Source organism: Aulostomus chinensis, chromosome 9 (genome assembly GCF_037954235.1).
Source record: "Aulostomus chinensis isolate RoL2024-O1b breed Wild chromosome 9, RoL_Achi_v1.0, whole genome shotgun sequence".
NCBI classification, from domain to species: domain Eukaryota; kingdom Metazoa; phylum Chordata; class Actinopteri; order Syngnathiformes; family Aulostomidae; genus Aulostomus; species Aulostomus chinensis.
The window spans coordinates 19,469,311-19,492,145 of NC_141328.1; the positions used below are offsets into that span (position 1 = coordinate 19,469,311).

At 40.6% G+C, this 22,835-nt stretch overlaps 1 protein-coding gene across 1 annotated transcript in view; it reads right to left on the reverse strand.

Moving 5' to 3' along the window:
- Positions 1-22,835, reverse strand: part of LOC147256185 (vitamin D3 receptor A) — an 81,477-nt gene that overhangs the window by 10,149 nt on the left and 48,493 nt on the right. Inside the window, exons 3-8 of the mRNA XM_086214091.1 lie at positions 20,362-20,509; positions 19,186-19,316; positions 6,128-6,312; positions 4,347-4,446; positions 3,235-3,412; positions 1,214-1,365 (exon numbers count right to left, since the gene is read on the reverse strand). Of these exons, the coding sequence (XP_086070217.1) occupies positions 1,214-1,365; positions 3,235-3,412; positions 4,347-4,446; positions 6,128-6,312; positions 19,186-19,316; positions 20,362-20,507 (892 nt within the window). The 5' untranslated portion in view covers positions 20,508-20,509. The remainder of the gene's footprint in view (positions 1-1,213; positions 1,366-3,234; positions 3,413-4,346; positions 4,447-6,127; positions 6,313-19,185; positions 19,317-20,361; positions 20,510-22,835) is intronic.

Consider the following 22,835-nt stretch of genomic DNA (forward strand, 5'->3'; position numbering starts at 1 on the left):
GGGGTGATTCCAGCTGTGTCATCAGCTGCAGCAATCAGCACTTTTCACTCCTTTTGGTTGTTTACTTGTGTTCACAGGCGAGTTTTATCAGTGCTAAATGTTGCATCCTTCATGGAAACTTCCTGCACGCTGAGGACAGATGCGTGTATTTAGAAATGTGTAATCAATAAACAAAGCCTCTTTAGAGTTAAGTCCTAACTGATGTGTGTGTTAACATGCAACACTTAAACTCAGAGGTGTGTTAAAAGAATGGAGTTAAAGTCAAATGAAAACTCATCTTTTCTTCCAACCAGCACAAAAGGCATTTCACTTTCACTCCAGCTTTGTAATTCTTACAGGCCAAGTGTAGTTTCATTTAAAGGTTCAGCTAGCAACCTCTTATTTCTCTGTTGATCGGATGACATTAACCCAACTACTGACCTTCTTCTCGATACGACAATATTTCAGTTAAGGAGTTAACTTGAGTTTCTTATAAACTACTACATTCATAACTTGTTAGCATGCTACAGAGCAAAGGTCGAATGACAAATGACTGAAGATGCTCATCCACGTTAAATCCCAAAACGCCCTCTAGACTTTGACCTGAAACCATTTCTGTCTTGTTGTGATCGTGGTCATGTTTTGAGAGTTTGTGTGTTAATAATTCAGAAAACTGAGCTTGGATCAAAGTTTGTAACACTCGCTGGAAGCTGGACTGCGTGTCGTGAAACAAGATGGTCTGTCGTATAAAATGCTACAAGAACTCAGAAAGGACTTCTCGGTGTGACTGAGGTGTAAAAATGTCTTGATCGGATTATTGCTCACTGAAACCAAGTCTTTGAGTGAAGATTTTTATCAAATCTTATTTACATGGCAACAGCTTATTCAGAGTATTGTCTTAATGAGGTGAACATCACAATTTTACCATTGTTTAAGTATTTCCACAATAAAAACTGGCAAAAAGTCATTGTTGACAGCTCTGGTGAATGTTCTCCAATTGATTCTAGGAGTCACAATCTCGTGTTTAAGTCTCATTCATATCATATCATCAATAAAATTTAAAGTTCAAAACTGAGCCAAACTTAAACCAGAAGCAGCTTGTGGAAACTGTGAGCTAGCTGCATCGTTATCATTGCCAGATGCACATTAATGCATCTTATCTGCTCTTCTATGATATCAGATTGTTCCTCTTTCCTTAGTTCCACTGGGCTGTAAAAAAAGAGACACCACCAACCCTTTGTCACATCATTGATGCAGTATTTGAAGTCAGGTCCTCCACAGCTCCAGGACATGTCCTCCAGACTGAAGGACTGGTTGGAGCGCAGCATGATGATCTCAATGGCGCTCGACTTCAGGAGAGCGATCTGGTCTTCTGCTGTCAGCTCTCTGGAACACACAGAGCGACTGATTCAGTCGGAGCTGCTGTTGCAATGTACGCTGACACCAGCTGCAAATTACTGTCGTCTGTTATTAGCTTCAGCGGCAAGGTCAAGGAAGCTTTAATTCACTGACATTAAAATAACTTGACTGTTACACTGACCGTCAGTAGCACTGACAGGATGAGACATAATTTGTGTCTTTACTTCGGCTGAATGGATTTGCATTGTTTTGTTTTTAGTCGTGCAAGCAGCAACGTCTGAAAGATCTCAGCAGCTAGCGGATGGATTGCTGCATGACCTTTATTATCTCCACATAGATAATCTTAATAGTGGTCGTTTGACTTGTCCCCTTGTCCCACCATCATGTTGACATTTAGAACTTTAAATTAAATATCTCTGGAACTATCTGAGGGATTGCCATAAAACTTGTAATAACATTTGTGGTGCCCTGACTTATTCATCTTCATAGCATTCTCACTGGATAAATATTTTCTGTTGACTATTTCCTCACTTTCCAGTCAGCAGTATTTTGTGTACATTATGTTATACGGTAATTAAAGTCTTTCTTCCTCATTTTTTTGTTGCTTGTTGTTGTTTTTTTTGTTGCTTTAGTTGTCTCTAAAGCATCTGTGAGTTACTTGAAAGGCGTGATATAAAAAGAATTAATATTGAAGTATCATATGTTTTTACTTGCTAAAACCCTACTGCATCATACTTACTGCACATGATCCTACATATGTGATCCAAAGCGCTACACAAGACCAAACATATTCAGTGCCAGTTTCATGGAAAAAGGAGCATGGATCAAGAAATAAATACAGTTTGAGTCACGGTGTCACAGTATATTAGCCATAAATCCAAGGCTCACAACCTCTTTTAGAAATTAAAACCTAAATTAGTGAGTAAATGCACAGTGTTGAGTATAAGCACTCTAAAAAAATGATACTGAGATCTGAATTTCCAGCAGCTGAATGATAAAAGGCTTCCAGTGTTTATTCAGAGAGCGCTGATGAGATTAAACTGTAAATATCTAAATAACATATTTAATATATCATCATCACAGTGCACCAAGGTTAGTGGCAGGAAGAAATATGACTTACTGTTTAGTTCTCATTTCTGTCTTTCACAGCATGAATGCAAACACACACTCTACATTATAATGTCCATATGCCAGATATTGTGTATGTGTTGGCTCCTCTTTTCACATGGGGTCTCGTGTGCACATACATTTATAAATGAATCTCCCTGCTCGACGGGCGTTCATGAAGCTACATCCTGTTCCAGCATATTCTTGGAAGAGCTTGTTTGTTTGGGAGTGATAATAGCATCTCACCTTACCCAGCAACACCCCACTTACACGTGGGCAGCAAATAAATCTGCTCTGCGTGCGAGTGTGGAGCTCTCGCTCGTCTCCTAGCCTTCTATCCGCGGATCCCACAAATATTTGACAGAAGCTCAGAAAAACAGACGATTGCTGCAGGGGTAATAACGTTTCATTTTCAGCATGGCTAGAACAGGATTTAAAGCACAAGAGATCTATTATAGTATATATATATATATATATATATATATATATATATATATATATATATATATATATATATATATATATATATACACACACACACACACACACACACACACACACATACATTGCATTATCAGAGAGTCTCTTCGTTTTAATGACCCTTCCAAGTCAATCAAAATCTGCAAATGTACAACTCAGCTTCAAGAAGACAAATGAGAAAGGAGCCATCATCACCTGTTTTCTAATCTACAGCACATAACTGAGTATTCAGTCAAACATCAAACACGGCAAACAAATGTACTAGTTTGTTTAAAAAAAAAGGCTCCACGCTCATTCAGTTGTTTGTACCTGAAGCCTGGGATCATCTTGGCAAAGCCAATGACTTTCTGGATGCTGTAGGAGACCAGGTCAGCCAGGTGGGGCAGCATGGAGAGCTTTGTGTCCTCCTCACTGGAATCTGGGCTGCTAGCGCCATCCTGGTACATCATTAAGAGGTTGCTGAAGTTCATCTTGGTGTCCACTGACTCTGTTTGAGTGGAGGATTAAGAGGTGAGATGACACAGGAAGAGAGCAAGTAGCGGGGTGGAGCAGGAAGTGATTACAAGCATTTGAAACATACAGAAATAGCAGAGAGCTTGTTAAAGGTTAGAGAAGGTAAAGAAAGTAGTCGAGTTGTCACGACAGCCATGATTGTTCAATACTGAGAGCAGCTGACAGGAAAAGTGAGCTTTCAATTTTACCTGGTATGTGATTAACACATCGGTAAAGATACAAAACTGACATAAAACACCTTAACATCTACCATTTCTGTCAAACAGCTGTTGCAAACGTTCGTTTCAAAGCATAAAATGGGCAATACAAGAAAAGGAAACAAGTGTATAATAATACAGAATGTAAATGAGTACAAACATTAAACACATTGTAACAGAGTATGATACAATTACGTACATTTTCACTACTTGCGGTTCACTAAAGTGCACGAACCATTCATTCGCTTTTTGGAGCAAAATTGTACACAATGTAAAATATCCAGGCTTCATACACACTATGAATTTCATACCATACATTTTGACATATCTGTTTACATGAGGTGAAATTAATGTCAAAATTAACAGCCTAATTTGGGCTAAATCTAATGACAATTGACGTGGTTTATTACAACGCAAATGTGAATCTAAGTAAATCAATTTATCAAAGGAATGGAATTTTTGTCAGATGATGAATCCATATTCAAGTTTTTGTGTTTCTGTTCCACTACATATCCCAAAAAATCTCTGGTTGTTTCAATGAACTCTAAATATCGGACTCTTAGTACAACCGTGTCATAAGTAAATTGTGCTTATTTCTCAAATGGCTCTACGTTACATCACCATTTTTTGCGCCTGGAGAGTCTTGCAAAGGTTTCTTTCGGCCTTGAAGATACAGCATGAAGGAAGAAGGAACAGATGAAACACACTCACCAGGTGAGTGATTGAACGAGTCGGAGGACGCATCAGACAGAGAATGAAGGGAGGCGGCTCTGCTGGCACTGCGTGTTACTGGGCCTTCACGTACTGGAGGCTGCAAACACACATGTGCACACGCGTGTACACACACACACACACACACACACACACACACACACACACACACACACACACATTAATACGTGCGCTGCAGTGTTGCACATTCATTCTGAGCAACTACTCCTTTTGGCTGGGTGAGAAATCAAATCATGTCCGAGCACAAACAATCCCCCCCTCACACCAGGGGGCTGTTGTGGCAAGAAGCTATTTGAATAAACCTGATGAGTAAAACCCGGGTCACTTCATGTCAGGGAGTTTGCTAAATCTGTGATCTAATCCTGTTTTCTGCAACAGCCTCTTTATTAAGAACTTGACTTGCTTTTCTTGACGAAACACCAGAGTAAAATCAGATTTGAACATAACAGATGACAACTGCTGACTGCAAAATGTTGAAGAGTCAGTTACTGCCAGCATCGTGTCCTTTACTTTCAAAATTCCCGATCATAACAAAGGCAGTTCTAATTCTTTATTTCTTCTTAGGAATCATTTCTAATATCATCATGCTCACAAGTAACTAATAAGTAAATGCAAAACAAAACACATTCACTACCCAAAGCCAGTGTGGTTGTGGCTGTCTGCACACTGTGTGCTAGACTCACACTTGACACTCATAAATCATCGACTTTCTCAGGCAATCCATCCAAACTGTATCCTCCATCTCATGCACTCTGGATGTCCTCCTTGTTTTGGTCTGTAGAGAGAACATCGTGTAAAAGTATCAAGTTCATGACGTGGAGGAGGACAATCCGATGCCAAAGAAGGGTGATAAATGTCCGCACTGAGTCGTGTTACCAGTGTCAAATAAACTCACACGCACAGGTGATGCGTTGAGGTAAATAAGCCTGAGATTTAAATCATTGCTTACAGTAATCTCAACATCACACCAGCGGTTCACGTACATGTCATATAGGTGTTAAAATGCCGTTCATTACTAAATCAGGCTGTCTCACGTCCAGTTGTGGCAGTGTGCAATGATTCATGTGATGACATGAAGACCAGATGCAGTCATCGTGCTCAGCTGTAGGTAAAACCATCTCTGCCCTCGACATCTGCAAGTGACCGAACCCGAGTGGTTCACAGTTGCTTGTGTGACGTCTATTTACGAGTGCTGGCTCACTTGAAAATCAGCGTGAATTTGATTGAACCAAAAACAAAAATGCAACAAAGTTTAAATTTATGTATCCTTCTGGAGCAGCTCCATTAGATGAATTCCACTCATGCACATATCCCCCCACCATCTTTTTCTCCTCACACTGCATCGGAGTCCAAGTGAGCGGCGACCGAATACTGAAGCCTTCTTTAGCTGATGAAAGTCATGTGTACAAACCAAAAGAAAAAAATGCCAGTGTTTGTAGTGTGAAATGATGGCGATAAACCAGAACAGATGCTTTCCTTATCCTCTAATTCAATTTGGTGTGAACATCCGTTGTTTAGCATGTTAAGTTGTTTCAATGGTGGGAGGCTACTGATATCATGTGCTGTATGTGGCTTCTTACTGTGTCTGATTTCTCTGCACTACAGTCTGATCCTCTACATAAGGGAACCCTCCATTTGCTAGAATGACATCATAATCGCCTCCACCCATATTTGCAGAGAAGAACATAGTGATTTGGGTTTCGCCAGTGATAATGTGAGAGTGGTTTTTGCTAAAAGAGGAAACTTTGTTCTGGACTAACCCGAAAGCGGGAGAAGTCTGAATAGGAGGCATCATAGGTCTTGTGGTGAGCTTCCACCAGGCAGGAGATGATGCGGGCCTGTTCCTCATTCAACCGTGGCCTCAACGCCTCCCTGGCTGCCTCCTCCTCCTTCCTCTTCAAGATCATCTCTTTCTTCCTCTGAACCTCCTCATCTGTCAGGATGACTGGAATACAGGAAAACATGGAAAATGTAGAATTGGCATGATAGGCTTTACTTGTTTTAACCAAAAGAACAAAGGCTTAAAGGTTTGGATTGGATGAAAAGCTAGCTACTTTGTCAGCCTAGGTATCGCTGGATGTAAGTGATCCTCTCACTGTCTCTCATTGAGTGAAATTCATCACACGTACACATCCCCAAACAAGCGACAACACATTCATGCTCAACAAAACATGGAATCTCACCAAAGGAGCTTTAAATGTGTAAACACGTAATTTGGGGTATAACATATAAATGATTTTTAAAACATCAGCTGTTTTTGTTTGTACAAAGCTGAAACAGAAATTTTAGTGTGGACTTATGTTCTCAAAATGTGACAATATGTTCAGTAAAGAAGAAAGGCCAGATGGTGAAACCAGGCATTAGAAATACATCTATTCATGCTTTGTGGGCGCTCTGAGTTAAAAAAAAAGAAAAAAAAAGTTCATAATATATAGTGTTGTTAACTAAAAGACAAGCAAACCAGAATCTCTTTTTGAATAATTTTCAAAAGGGAAATGATTTTATGTGGGTGGTGTTGATGGCACAAAAGTTCCCCAAAGTGTTTTTGGGGTGGCTTCAAGGAGGGCGACTCACAAAATCCACAGTTAAGGTTTGTATTGCAATATTAAGGTTACGGTTTTCAGTTGTTTTTTTTTTAACACTCCAGAAACACTGTATATCAGCGCAAGATAAACAGCTTAATAATCCAATATTTACGGTATTTTGAAAAGCTCTTATTCTCAAGGACATGTCCTTGAGAATAAGTGGTCTAGAGATGGACATTTCAAGCAGAGAGACGTCTGGTTATGCAGTGGGAAGTACTGAACAATTTAATGAGCCATCTGTGTGTATGTGTGTTTGTCTGTGTGTGTCGGTGTGTGAAACAAAGACACACTAATCCAACTTTTGTTTCCCAGTGAAACCCCCCCCCCCCAAAAAAAACAACATAAAAACAACTCACAGGGTTCATACGTGTAGTGTACCTTGGTTTTTGTATTGCTTGTTTTTTTTTCGTTTTTGTTTTTTGTAACAGCTCCGTCCCTGCAAAGTGCTTCAAGAAGAAGGAGGATCCATGGTATAAACTACAAATATAACCATCCCGGGTTCCATGAACCATACATTTCCAAAGGTTGGCTTGCAGAAAAAGGCCTGTCATGTCTGCTGCCTTCTGATACGGCTGATGCAGTGGGTGTTGGATGTTTAAGTGCCTTTTGCCTTATTCATGCTACAGGAGTAGAGACTGCAGGAAGAGTGCCACAGTGGAGACGGCAGAATGTATTAAACATACTGTTTATAGCGACTCTTTTAGATTTGACTAGATGAGTGGGTCTTTGAGGATTGCTGGGTTTGCATGCAACTTCCACATGTCCTGCAGCATTACATTCCTTCATAATATTCACAACACACATTATTCATTGCACAGCATAACAAATTTTCATCTATTTCCATTTTAAAGACATTATAAAAAAATCACATTATGCATTGGCGTATTTATATTTTGTTCCTTAATTTAAGAAGGAGGATAGCTTACCTCAATGGCTCCCACTCTAAACAAAGTCAAACCCCTTTGGCCATTATAAAAAAACAATTTATTTTAAGAGATGTCAACATGGTGATAAAATTTATTGTCCTTGCAATTTAAAGAAGAAAAAAAAAAAAAGGACATTTCCTGAACTGGCATCAATGTAAGATCTACCACTGGCTTTCCATCTACTGTAAATGTCAAGTTTATCCAGGAGGGGATTTAATCAGTGTCAACTAGGCCTATAGCTTTACGCTTCAATTAGCTTATTGCAGCAAATAACAGAAAAGGGCAGCAGTGAAAACAGTGAAACCCCTGCTGTCAAAACACTGGTGGGTAACAGAGTGACTGACTGCAGCCAAGTTGTGTTAAATAAGGCATTCATGCATGGGGTACTGAAACTCTAGCTTTGGTGGGCCGCCACGACTGAATGAATATAGCAGAAACGCTCATTAGCTACAGCACCTCTGTCTTTTTATGTTTTTAATTCGAGCCAAGTCTCTGGAGGAGGTCTTTAATAGCTGCTATCTCAGAGCCTTCTGAGATCTACCCCAATCCAAACTAAGCAGCTGCCAGTGCCTCAGTTTAGACCATTGCAGAGACACTGCTTTTAGCAGTCAGGTGCGCACTTTTTAGATTCACTTTCATAGAAGTATAATTTTAAAGCACAATTTTTTTTAAGGATAGTGGGCTTCTTTACTTTTGTGCCATAGATTATTTCATAATAAAGGCAAAAACATTACGATTTGGGATTAGGGTGTTTGGGGGCCGCGGAAGACTTTATCTACCTCCTGGCCAGGTTTCCTGACCTGGCATGGCCCACTTTCTAACTAACTAACTCACTCAGTATTGGACCAATTCCAATAACTGTTGTCCCTATTAATCACTTGGACCCCAAACCATGGGAACCAGTGCATACTGTAGGCTAAAAAATCCTGGAATTATCCTTTAAGACCTCTCTAAGCAAACTCAAGGTTTGGCAATCCCATCAGTGTGTGTTGCACAGTGAAGGAGTTAAAAAGGGAACTGCAGTGGAACTGAAAACTGTACACCATTTCACTGTTATTGTTTTAGTTATGTAAGATTAAACACGTCATAGTGCATCTGCAGGAGTCAAGAGACTGGGCCTCGTGCATGTGCTTAACACTGAGGTATCTCATTTTGTGTTGGCAAAGTATACATGAATAATATATCTAGAAATGCTACACAAAAGCATTTGAAAACAAGCACAGTCAGACAGAATATAAGTAGTTATTTCTTATATGTCATAAGAATATAGAGAAATACTGCCGTGCTGTAACAGACACATTACTCCTTCAGTGTACAGTATTTTGGTTATGCAAGTCAGATGGAACTGTTTTTACTCTGCTCTAATCACACTTTACATTACACAGCTAGAGTAACGCACTGACCCCTGCATGCCCTGGCCTATATTACACTTCTGACTCTCTGCCACAGTGACCGATTACCGATGAAGCGCTCCACTGTGCGGACCGAAAGACAGACAGCCTGACTGCCAGACAGACCGCAACTGCCAAAAAGAGACAGGCGCAGAGCCATGAGGTCACAGCGCATGCCGATATGGCAAGTCTGACGGTCTGGCAGCAACAGAGAGAGACTGTGTCACTATTCATACTTTATAGACATCAAATTTAGCCTGATGAAATTATGCTATTTGTTTATCTTGACGTGCATGGGGTGTTTCATTGTAAAGAGATAGAGACCTTGTTCATGCAGCCTGAGAGCTCTTTTATAAGCTCCAATAACCTGCTCTCACTTGAAACTCCTTTATAGTGCCCTCAAAAACCTGGTATGAAAGTCTGTTTTGCTAACAAATTGATTGAAATTATGAACTTTGGTTATTTTTATTTTTTTTAATAAAAGCGCTCTCTGACCCTTTGCAAAGAATGGTTAAGAGATGATGTACTCGAGAGGTTGACTCTTATCTGGTTTGTTACTTTCAAAAAACAGCTTGAATATTAACCATGTCTGCACCACTTTATACTTATATTTCTATTATAATTTAAGATATAAGGCCATAACATGACAAGCATGATAAATGTCTCATTTTTAAAAGAATTTTTTGTTTTTTACCAAATTAATCTTTGATAGGAAGTCAAGTTTATAAGTTCTACATCATCTGTCCATAATATTGAGATAGGAGCGGTCATTAATCTCTCAACATTTTTTGGGGTTTTCAAGTAAAAACACCCAGTGCTCACTGGGAAGGCCTGACTGGGAGTGTTTGAGAGCACTTTGGAGGTGCAGGGTTCGGTTGCTAAGACGCAGAATGCGTACAGATGTAGAAAATGTCGCTCTTCGCTCAGGGTGAAATAAAGACTGAACCGCAGAGGGAGAGAAGACAGGCTCGCTGGTTTGTGCGGGTTCATGGGATAGAATCATCTGGTTCAACAGCTCCTCCATTGTTGTTGTTCAGCGCTCAACATGTAGGATGGTGTTTGTTCAATTTGTCCCAACACTTCTAAACTGTGATCAGATGAATGGGAGAGAAGTGGCAGTGAGGAGCACAGCGGAATTTACCGAAGTTGAACATCTTTACACCCTCAGGGACCAGAAAATAACACGGGCACAGAAAAGATGCTCAGCACCTTGTCAGACAGTGCTACCGTTGAAAACAATTAAAAAGACACACCAGCTGGAAGAAAACAGGGTTTGATGAACACAGCCACTTAATTCTTTGCAGAAGGAAATGTGTCAGTCCCTTTAGTTGCAACTGTTTTGGAGCAAACAGGCTTGCGTGTTTCCTTCACTCTTCCATGTTCATTTACCACAAGCGCACAGAAATTCCAAACTGCACTGCAACAGTTTGCTTTGTCCATCGAAACTTGTCCGGGAGCCTCTGCTCTTACCAGCAAATAACGGAGCGACTGAGTGAGAAGCAACACAACCGGAGATCATTTCGCATAAAAGTTGTATCACAGACCTTATAGTAGAGACATTAAGCTAGTGTGACATTTGGTAGGAACTGATTCATCCCGTGATTCATACACCACCACTGGTTTTTACAGTTGTAGGCTCAGTACATTGTAAACAAACAAAACAAAAAAAAGTGTGTGAGAGACATGAATCAAGACAGGAATAGAGCCCACAGACACTACTCTTTTATAATGCCCAGCAGATTTTTGTGTTAAACCCCTGCTTTCACCTACTCCTAGTCATTTAAAACACATGTAATCAAGTGGTAAACTACATCTTTTCAGCTACTTTTTTCAACTTGTTGTATGTAATGGTCAGCAACCAAAAAAACACATACTAATTTTACAGTAACTGTTAATTTAAGTGACCAATGAGTTGGCAAGGGTGACTAAATTAAATAGGGCTCAGATCATGAGCTCCATACTAAATACTGGTTGTTTTCTTGAAGGCTGTAAACAACTATATTTGAAGTGGATTTTCAATGATTGCACTCTGGATTGCAACCACAGAAGCAGTCTTACATAACCCCATGATGTGGTGATGCGGACAACAACAACACCAACTGTTTGGCTACACGGGCTTAAAAAGGCAACTGAATGAATCTGACTGCTTAGCTAACCAAATTATTTACTTGGCTTTCATCTCTTTTAACCTACCGTCATTAATTAGGCTTTGGCTGCTCTCCCAATCCATCCAGCCTCATGCCAGGAGGAGACTAGAACCACTCCTTGTGGTTGTTTGGCAAAGACCGTCAAAGCAACTATTCTAAGGCTGGGACATGATTGAACCAGTCAGTATCCAGCCAAGTTAGAGCCCTGGATGGCATCATTAAGGCATGAGTCCACAAAAAACAACAGACCATCAAAGGAACATCTTGACCACCCCAAAGCGTTTGGCTGACGCAGTGCAGTTTACCAAAAGAAGGTTTGCTATTTGGCAAGAGACTGATTGGATGTGGTGATGTGGCGCCCTGTATGGCAGGACCAAAGAGGGAAAGACAAAAAGAAAGGGAACAGTAAGGGAGGGGGTGGTGTGTGTGTGTGTGTGTGTGTGTGTGGGGGGGGGGGGGTGATAAATAAAAACAAGGATTTGGTCAACACTAGTTCTGCGAGAGACACTGGCAGTTCCCCTGATGAGGAGGCCAGAGCTTCACAGTCGGCGTACTCATTAACCAGTCAACGAACCAGTTCAACATAATGGAGGCTGCTGACATTCAGATATGGTGTGATATACGCCAAGCTGGTTTTGGTGTGTGTCCAATATTTCTAGCTGTTTGCCCCCACGGCTGTGGTCTTGAAGAGGTCACTTCAGGCCAGTCAGGCGTCAGAGGGCCGCCCCAACTCCTGCCCTAGCAACGGATCACAATTGAGGTGTAAATAGTGGCAGAAAAGATGTCAAGTGTGTTTCATTTTGGGTGTTAAATAATTGCAACTATGCTAATGCATGCATACCATTACTGCGCTCCAGGCTGAGCAAATTCAAAGTCTCACATGCATTACGAGTGGCACTGGGCAACAGAAAAAAAATGAATACCGCAAAGTTTGAAAGCCATCTTTCAAAATCATGAATATCAGGACATGGAAGTGAAATCAGCTAATAAATGTTCCTCATATTTGTCCTGCACAGTAATGAGAAATGTGATACGATCAGTTGAAACTGTCATTTTTAATCTGACACTTCAAACATTAGAGCAATTATTTGGTAAGAAAGATGGCGATTCTTGAAATTTAAAAGAACAACACAATAAGATGTAACAGTTGTATAACATATATCAACATCGCCCTAAAAAAAAAGCATCATCTGTAGGATTCCGGCACACACGGCTCCACCGTGTACTCTCCTATTTTCTGGTCCTTTCTTTTTTTTCTTCCCCAAGACACATTCTTCAAAATAAAGATGGAGAGGAACAGGTGTTTTCAGGGACAGGTGGTTGCAAACACCCCCCCCCCCCCAAAAAAAAACACAACTAAAATGCCAGTTTCCCCAGCAGTCAGTCGCCTACATGAGAATCAATAAAGTCAAAATTGGAAATCATCCAAAGGACAGGACTGAAAGACAGGTAGTCCTCCTCCCACAAAGCTCATAGAGGATTCTGCTGCCTCGATTCATAACTGTGCAGCTATTCCACTGAAAGTCTCAGAGATCAAGCACAGGCACAACTCACAGACCGCCGTGACTCAGTCCATTCAGTCTTGATATACAGCTTCTCCTAAGTTATCAAAAATAAACCAGAACTTTTTTCCAAGTATGTCCACGTCGTTTTGTTCATGAAAAAAAAAAATCATCAAATGTATAAAATAACAATCATGGAGTTAGCCACATCTGCACAAGAACATAAAACGACAACAACAACAACAAAAAAACCCAACCTTGACCCATGTTCCACCTTCCCTCAACTTCCATGAAAATCACTGTGGTGGTTTTACCGGGATCCTTCTGACTAAAATACAACCTCCTTGTCAGGGTTAATTTAACTCTGCATCCGGAGACTCTTTTGATTGTGTAACAAAAAGAAAAATTCTTTGTGGTCCTTTCTTTCTTTCTTTCTTTTTTCCAACTTTAATTTGGCGGAGCAAAAAAAAGCTACAAATGTTGAGTCATTTTTGAGCCAATCGTAGGAGCCTTTGGCTCTGGGGGCCATGCCTACAGTTTCAGGGGTTCTGGTATTGCCAGGCGATATCTGGTCCAAGTTTCTTTTTCTTTTTTAAATAACTAAAAAAACTAAAGTGTTGTTGCAATTTCTCTGACTGGAAACAGAAACCAGAACACCTCCAATCCTCAAATGTTGTCCCTTGCTTACATTTAGCATTCTTATGCAGGTTTCTGTTGGTAGAGAAAGAGAATTTCTAGGAAACCCGATAATGGGGATGCATGCATTGCTCCCCTTGAACTGTTTTTAGTCCATGCGACATCAATTTAAACGTCTGACATTTAATGGCAGCGCAGGTATTAAGGCTGTCCAAGAGACAGAATACAAAAGTATCTGTGAGAATGAAGACTATGAATGAGGAAGGCAAAGGAGGGCAGCACCACGGGAGAAGCTTTGACCATGAAAGACACTGAGGGCGGGAATTTAATCATCCAAAGGCTAAAACGAATCCCTCCTGTGATTTCTAATCCTGTTACAAATACACACAAGCACAAAAATGCAAACATTCACAAACATGGCAAGCACCCTAATTCACACACACACACACACACACACACACACACACACACACACACACACAAGTGGAAAGGGTATTTTCTTGGCACCTCTCTAACCTTTGTCAAACAAAGACGGAATACTTGTGTTTACTATGCACTAAGCTGGCACAGGATACAGGGGGCGCGCGCACACACAGACACAAACACACGCACACACACTCAGTTCTAATCTGATGGCTGTGAAGCTCAGATAAAAGGTCAGCATGTAGGCACTGCAGTGAAATATGTAAACATACATGTAACTGGATTACACTTAACGATGCTTCTGTTATGACAAAATACCATCTTTCATAAAGCCTAAAAACAGTTGTGTTACAGGAAAGCGGTTACTGATTTTAGTTTCTTCCATGAAGCTCCACTTCTGATAAATTCTATGCTCAGCAGCTAAATTCAATGAATTTGATTCAAAGATTTTTATCGTCCTTTTTAGAACCAAGTGCTCGTGTAATAGTGAAGTATTCAATCTGACATTTTCTCGTTTTACCGAGCGACTATACTTCTGGCTGAGGGGAACACATACATTTCACATGGATGAAAGCATATAAATGATGTCTTCCAGAACCACTCGACATCAAAGTAAAGCCATAACAAGAACATGAGAGTACCAACATCACCGCAGCCGTGCCGGCTACTCAAAGTATTTCATCTACGTTATAACCTTTACTCAAGCCTCCCGAGGATAGTATTGTCTCCAAAACGGATGTGCGGTGCATAAACTGAAAATGTTTAGAATACCAGGATATGAAAGACCCCTTGAATGCAAACCAGAGCACTGAAATATTTGAGGTTATTTTGCAGCTGCCTAGTGCTTGTTGTGCAAGATACGTCTTACTTAATAACAAATCCTGCCAGTTACATACCTGTTGTCCTCAGCTAAAAAATGTTATCCCAGTTGATGGTGTAAATGATGCTTTTTTAAAACCCACTACAATACCATTCTGCTATATAAATCTGACAGTATGAAACAAGCTGATCATAGAAGAGATGGTCAATTCAAAAACAACAAAACCCAAAGCAGAGCAGCTGGGATACCCTGCAGTATGTGTAGTGTCACTCCTTCCCCCTGTGAGCTGCGCGTGTGTGTGTGTGTGTGTATGTGTACTAGTGTTGCGAAACAAAGGGACCATTTTATCGTGATATGAGCGTCCCTCCCTCCGCGCACCCTTCCCTGATCTTTACTCAATGAAACACAGACACTCCAGTGTCATGAGGCTATTTGTGGTCAACATGGTGGTTATCATCAGTCTGAACCCTGCCCTGCATCATCACTCAATCACTCTCTCTCTCTCTCACACCCACACGCACGCATGCACATACAGTCTGTGTGTGAATGAAATGTGTGCTGGATGATTGTTTGTCGCTGGTTCTTTGAAGACAGAGAACCACAGAACCGCAGTTGCACACCACCAGCCCCCACCTTCCTTCCTTCCCCTTCTCATTCTCTTCATGTCACTGAGTCTTTATAAGTTGTTATGGCAGATGTTATACTGCTGCTGCAACTTCCCACTGGTGGGTTACTTTGGTAAAGTTCAAATCCACACATGTTCCTGGCTGTTAGTCCTTTATGTTGATACCAACACTGACACTACGTAATGATCAGAGTCCTTAATGTTACTGCTATCTATTCTTTCCTATAGCAGATAAAAGCAGAACTGATTGCGCTTTTATTGCTTAAAATAATGCTATTAACTTGAAAAGTAAAATATATTATTAACAGCAATACATGTTCAACACATCTCCTATTATAAAGGAAAAAATATATCAGTGACATAAACTACTATGAAGCAAAAGCTCTTCAGCTTGGTTCAATTATTTTGAATTCTTTTATTCTTCTATTGCTCACTTGTGATTGTTTGCGCTCCCTGCTGTATATTTATACTACTTACTCACCCGACTCCTATTTTTTTTTTCCCAAACCCTACTACTGCAAGCTACCTAAATGGAACCCATGTCATTGACATTTTCTCCCTTAACATTAGATTCTGGATTTATATGCAGAATCCCTTCATAGCTGAATTGTAGCATCAAGGTTTCTGAATCTTACAGCTTTTCAGTAGCAAAAATTGTATAGGCAACATAAAACATTTAAGAATCCCAAGAAAAAGTGACAAAATGTCTGTGCTCTGAACCAAACAATTTAGGTGACTTGTTAGAGAACAAATGCTAAAGCCAAGTTCCCTTGTTAGTGTAGTGACCAGCATTGCTTTGGCCTGCAGATGCCTAACTAAGGGATAGTGTGACCTGTCACCATGTAAGAGATAGATACACCTCCATGTTATTTATTATGAATCAGTTTTGACAGCATGTCAGTTGGTGTTAACAAAGAGTCAGGTGATGTCTCCGTCTTCCTTCAAAGGGCGTTCGACTTGTATTACACCCTGGTACTGTATGCATAACCAACAAGGTTACCAGCAGCCACAGCACACAGCCTTTCAAATATAAATGACTGCGTCAGTCACATTCAGATCAATCTATTTGATTAACAACATCTGAACTGCGGTGACCAGCGTAAACCCATTTCGTGGAATTAAACGCTGGATAACAGTATATGAGTGAACTTTTTAACCCCAGCTTGAGTCCGCCATATGGTACAGTCCTTCCTATGCATATCCACTATTTTCTGTCTCCATCCGTGTTGCAAATCAGATCAATTTACACCCCGCCATTGATTCTACTGGCCCTCTTAATTTCTTTAAATATTAGAGTAAATATAGTTTACTGCTAGCACCAGCCGACCCCACGCTAATCTCTCCAGCTTGCATTTATTGAGCTTTCTGTACTCACATCATCCTAATTTGATGATGGCAGCATCATGAAGAGCATCAATTACACAGTAACAATTACTACCAATAAAATGTTATTCTCTGCAGCAGTGATCCTCAATAGACCGCCCCCACCGGCTGCCCATTTGTGGCCCCCCCAGCTGTCATTCCTTTACTGTGTGTTTTGGTTGGGTCAGCACGTCAAGGCAGGAGTAGTAGCAGGTAGTTCGGGAGGTTTCTCGAATGGCCAGTCCGGTTGAAGTGTTTTCTTTTTTTTTTTTGGTAACTCCAACTACTGCAATTATGTTCCACCCTGCACTCGCGGCCGCAGCACATACAGACAGGTACTGGCCAGGACTTGTCTCCATGCCAACCATGCACAGACAGCTGGGTCACTAAGAGGCCTGACCGACCTCAATAATTGGACCTTTGACTCACTGAAAATATTCTTTGTGGCGCTTTAACATTTGTATTTGAGTCCACCTGATCGACAGCGTGGTACTTATTATAAGAGACAGGTACTGGGATTTAATTTGGGTAAATTCTGAATGCAGCTTTGATGTTAATAGTGGATTTATTGATTACTCAGGTTGTGATAAGATCAACGGATACATTTTCTATCAGGACTTCCTTCCTCTAACTGGCTCTCTGTTTAATGTTGAATGTTGAAATTGAACACGAGACAAATTAAAAATATTCAACTGGAAAAATTACCCTAATATCTGTAGAGTCCAGTGCACCAATTCCATTGATATATATATATATATATATTTTTAATCTTCCATCTGTGGCCTCAACCAACATTTTTAAAATGTTTTACAGAATGTTGTCCTATGCTTGAAAAGAATAGTCTGGAAAAAAAATTGATAACTTTCTATCAAAAACATTACAAGAACATGGCATGAAAAATGTTTCTGACTTATTCCCTAAGATAAAAATATCCACCTAGGTTTACGTTGTAATGCCTCATCTGCAAGCACACCAGTCCACTGATGTTAAATCGCAAACGCCACAGCTTATACTCCCGATTCGTACTGAACTGGCAGGTTTATGCTAGCTGCTTGCTACCATGCAGGCGCATCGATTGAACTGCAATCTGGGCTGAAGTGAGTTTTAAAACACAAAGTTGCTGACTGAAGCATCTCACATGGGAGGTCAGAGACTGACAGGTTGACAGCACAATAACACTGATAAAAAGGTGACAAACAGGGGGGGTGGGGGTGGCAAACTCATCTAATAGCAACGGCAATGGATTAGATCTTTTTTTAAGCGGGTTTAGTAGCATTTACCTCACAATATGACTAAAATAATTCACTGTCCAGTGTCACACCGCAGTGAGGTTGTCTCGTCTGGGGTTTTCTGTCTTGTCATTTCCTGTTTTATATTGAAAGTCTTGATTCTCCTCTCGTTTCAGGTCCCTTGCCTTTCCTCGAGTGTCGTCAGTGTCATCCCTGATTCCTGATTGTGTCCACCTGTTTCCCATCACCCTCATGTGTGAAATAGTCTGCGTCTCCGCTGGCTTGTGCCGAAGTGTTTCGTCAGATCACCTAAGCCTTATCTCGTCACAGTCTTGTTCTAGTTATTCCTGCCTGAGCCTTCCTCGTTACCGAGTGATTTTCTGTTGTTACAGTTCATAGCCTTAGTTTAGTTTGCTGATTGTATTTAGAATAGAGCCACCGATTGTTTTAGGTGTGCCTTTTTGTTGTAGCCTAGTTAGTTTTTTCCTCCCGTTTGGAGTGCTTTAAGTTGATACTGTTTGTAGCATTTGTTTTTCCTCCTGCTGGAGAGTTTTCAGTTGGTAAGTTTCACAGCCTTAGGAAGTTTTGTAGCCTTTTGTTTGTCCTCCGATTGGAGTGATTTTCTGTTTCCTAATTTTACAGCCTCTTAGGAGTGATTTTTAGTTAAATTATAACGTAATAATAAAGTCTTTGTTTTTCCCTCGGTACAAGGTGATTTTCTGTTAATCAATAAAGATCTGCTTTGTGGACACATCTCTGCGCCTGGGTCCTCCGTTTACCACGGCTTGTCTTTCACACAGGACACAGTCCCGACTCCCCGCAGCTATCAACCAAGTGGACTGCAAGAGGTGACGTTTTAGGGGATACGAAAGACGTGTCAGATCTCCGTCTGGTTATGTTTATTGCTCTGATTGGCTGAGGCATTTTGGTCTGGAACTGTTGAAAATACCCCTTGGACTGAAAATGAACTGAGGTTCTACACAAATGGTCTAGTGACATACAACATATGAGCTATCACTGCATTTGAAAAAGTAACCGAGCAAAGTCTTTAGTATTTGGCGTTCATTCCTCAGTATCACTGGAAACAAATGGACTTGTTTAGCAAATCTCCACTTGTTTTCTTCTCTGAATTGACATTGCTGGACTGCAAAAAGTCAGAGGGTTTATCTTACACTCTTTCATCATGCCAATGTCGATGCAGCGTTTGAGGCGACAGGCCTGGCAGTGACGGCGGTTGTCCTTGGTGATGGTGCAGCTTCCATTGAATGGGCAGGTGAAGGAGGCTTTCCGCTTCATGCTGCGCCTACAGGATTGAAACACAAGATCACTTACGTTCATTTACAATCATTTATGCTCTCTAGTGATTAAAATACATTGCAGGGACAGAAGGAGGTGGTTGTTGCTTGGTTCTGCTACTGCAAGTCATTAATAGTGACAATGTTATTTTCACACACAAAAAAAATCCAGAATGTACTCTGAAAGTTCATGCTCCTTGAATTCCTATTTTATAAATGAGCATCCAAAATTTATAAATACATTTAAACAGATTTTACATATAAATAAATCATGACTAATTAACTGATTGGAACCGGCTCATTCCATTCATGATTAACACCACAGTCTGTATTCTTCTCTCTTTGACTGGTGGAATAAAAAATGTATCACAATAATAATGAATCCTATTTGGAATCCTTGTCGAATGAAAATATGAACGTGGGCGTTTGTATGCTGAGTGAAACGTGTGACGGAGTAAGTCATGGATAAAATATATTGACACCACTAAAATATGTGCCTGAAAATAATCCTGTTAATGTAGAGAGCTGAAAACACAAGCGGGAAAGAGGAGCAAAAGAAAAAGGGTACAAAAATGAAAATAAAGTTGACTAAAATAAAGGAAATAAACCTTCGATCTTTACTGTTCATGGTGTGTCTTATTTCATGACAGGCTTTTTTATCCATTCTTTTGTTCGTGCAGATTAATTTAATTTGAATGCATGCTCACTCAGTTTCAATGTTTGTCATTATGTAACAGACATGCAGGAGCAAATATATTCATAGGAAAAGAATTTTAAAAATGCAACAGTTGATCATTTGCCACATTTTTTTTTTTTTAAGTTTTTCATTGAGAGTTCATAGCAACAAGTATCTGCAGTGGTCGGTGCATTTCAGGTGCTGCCTGATAATGCAAAATACATGTGATTGCTAAAAGCCTGATTAAAAGAAAAGGTAGCCAATGATGACAGTTGAAACAAGTACTTAAGCTCCAACGCACACACGCAGACACACACGCGCGCGCACACACACACACACACACACACACACACACACACCTGGAGTTAGACACTGACCTGAAGAAACCTTTGCAGCCCTCACATGTCATGGCATTGAAGTGGAAACCGGTGGCCTTGTCGCCGCACACGCCACAGATCCGCGGGGCATTGCGGTCGAACTCATCTGGTCCGACCACCGACGTCGTCACCGTCATGGGCTCCATCACTGAAGAAGAAAAAGAAAAACAAGATGAAATCAAAGCCAGTTTTCCTCCTCAAAAAACTCTGCTGCTTGATTGGAGTGAAGATTAGGGATGAATATTCCTGCACATCATTGTCTGTGACTTTCACCAACCTGAAACAAAGCTTAAAAAAAATCAGTTTGTTTCCCCTCGTCGTGTGTTGTGTGGGAGTATTTCAGCGTGTGCTAGTTGGAGAGGTAAGGTTTCCTCTTCTTATACTAACAGGTGTTGGGTGATTAGCATATTTAGCAGAAGGCATTGCCAACCACACTCACTGCATCTCACAGCTATGAGCTGAGTGACTCAGCAGAGGCAGGTGCACACACACACGTATGCACACACGCGCGCGCGCGCGCGCGCGCACACACACACACACACACACACACACACACACACACACACACACACACACACACACACTTAAGAATGGTAAAATTACAGTGTTAATGGGAAACAGAATTAATGACAGAAAAGAGGGCCACTAGCTAGAGGCTAAGAAATGACAGACACATTTAACACTGCCAAGATGAAATATTTTCTACAGTGCCAGGTTGTTTTTTTTGTTTTTTGTTTTTTTTCACTAACACACACATACACATACACCATCTGGCCGTCCCCTTTTAAATAAACAGCAGTGGAGTAACACACACCGACAGACTAACAGTGAGCAAAGTAATCCATATTCATCTGTACAGAAAGTGCCTCTGTCTGATGGAGGAGATAAGGATACTTGAAGGAAGTCAAAGAAGGACAGCAAAGAGTTGCAGGCGGGCGAAAAAACACTCTATATAGAAGGTTTATCTGTGGATTATGATGCGTGTGCATGTATGTGCATGTGTGTGCATGTGCGTGTGCGGATTTGCAAGCAAAGATTGAAGGCCTTGTCATTTAGACTAGTGATGTCAGCATCTACACGACAGGTGGATTCCTGACGTTCTTGTACTGTAGATGCTGGGCTAGCAGTGTTTCCTCCATCCAGGAGATAACAGGACAAACAAATACACAAGCTATATTGAATAAGTAGTTGCGAATTCACGATTTTAGTCAATATGTTGAACCCATTGTGTATTAATTCCTTAAATTCAGATTTCCAAAGCTCAACTTTTTCCAGAGGTTTTTTTTTTTTGTGGTAATTTTATGAGTGGGCTGTGATTCAGCTCTCTACCCAGTTTAGACCTTCTGAACTTTGCTCTCTAGTTAGCTTGATTATTTATATATTTAGATTGATGCAACGATACCCATAATGACGAGGGATTATCAGGTCTTGCATGTAGCATCAGATCTAAATGGGTTGTGCAGTTGCAGTGTTAATGGTTAAAGAATTTCACCATGACCCCGCCATCGAAATAAAGGCTTCTTATTATATTTTTCCAGAAGATCACTTTGGATGCTTTTCTTCTTCGTCTTCTTTTTTTTAACACAGGACACAATGTTCTATTTTTTTTCAAATGTCAAGTCAATACTCCTTGAAATGCAATGAATGGATTTTTTGTTAATATGATTAAACATTCTGAAGGACAAAGAAAGATAGATGAAATTTTTAAAAAAATCCATCCAAGGAAAGGGAACAGGTAATACAGCGCACACAAGACTAGAAGGTCCATGGTACCGTTAGACTTAAATCAAGATCTTGACACGTAAACAAACAAGAAATATGGAGAAAATGTTGTATCTGTCTGAGAGGGACAAGGTCATGTGAGGGGAAGGACAACCAAATGAGGGCAAAGAGGGGAGGGAGTTCACGCTATGAACGCAGCAGGGGAAGTGGTCACGTGGCTGCAGAATAAAGCTGGTGGGGAGTTGATGTGCATGGAAGCAGGACTCAGATCATGTCAAATGGGGACAAAAAAATGTGAGAGACTGTCACCGAGGATGGCGAGAGAAAAGAGTAAAAGATGGAAGTCAATTGAGAGGATAAGTTGACAGTGGAGAGCCAAACATAATGAGGCTTCATCATCTCTTGTTACATCTCAGCTTGTAGAAGCATGAGTTCACTGGAAAATACTGACACACGTACACCTGAGCTGGGAGCAGTTGACTGTGAGCCATCAGCCCCGTTACCCAGAATGCCCCTCAACATAGAATCAGGCCATGAACTGATGGGGCAGATTGTAAAGATGTCAGGAAAATTCTTATATGCTGTTTTTTTTGTGAACCCTTTAGCCGCCGAATTTCTTTGGGACGGTAACAAACCGACAGCGCTACAATGTAAACGCATCTGTAGTAGAACCATCATCGTGACAAATTTTGTTGGATGATAAATTGTCCCACAGATTCTCCTGAAACATGAAACAATTATATTTTTGTCAT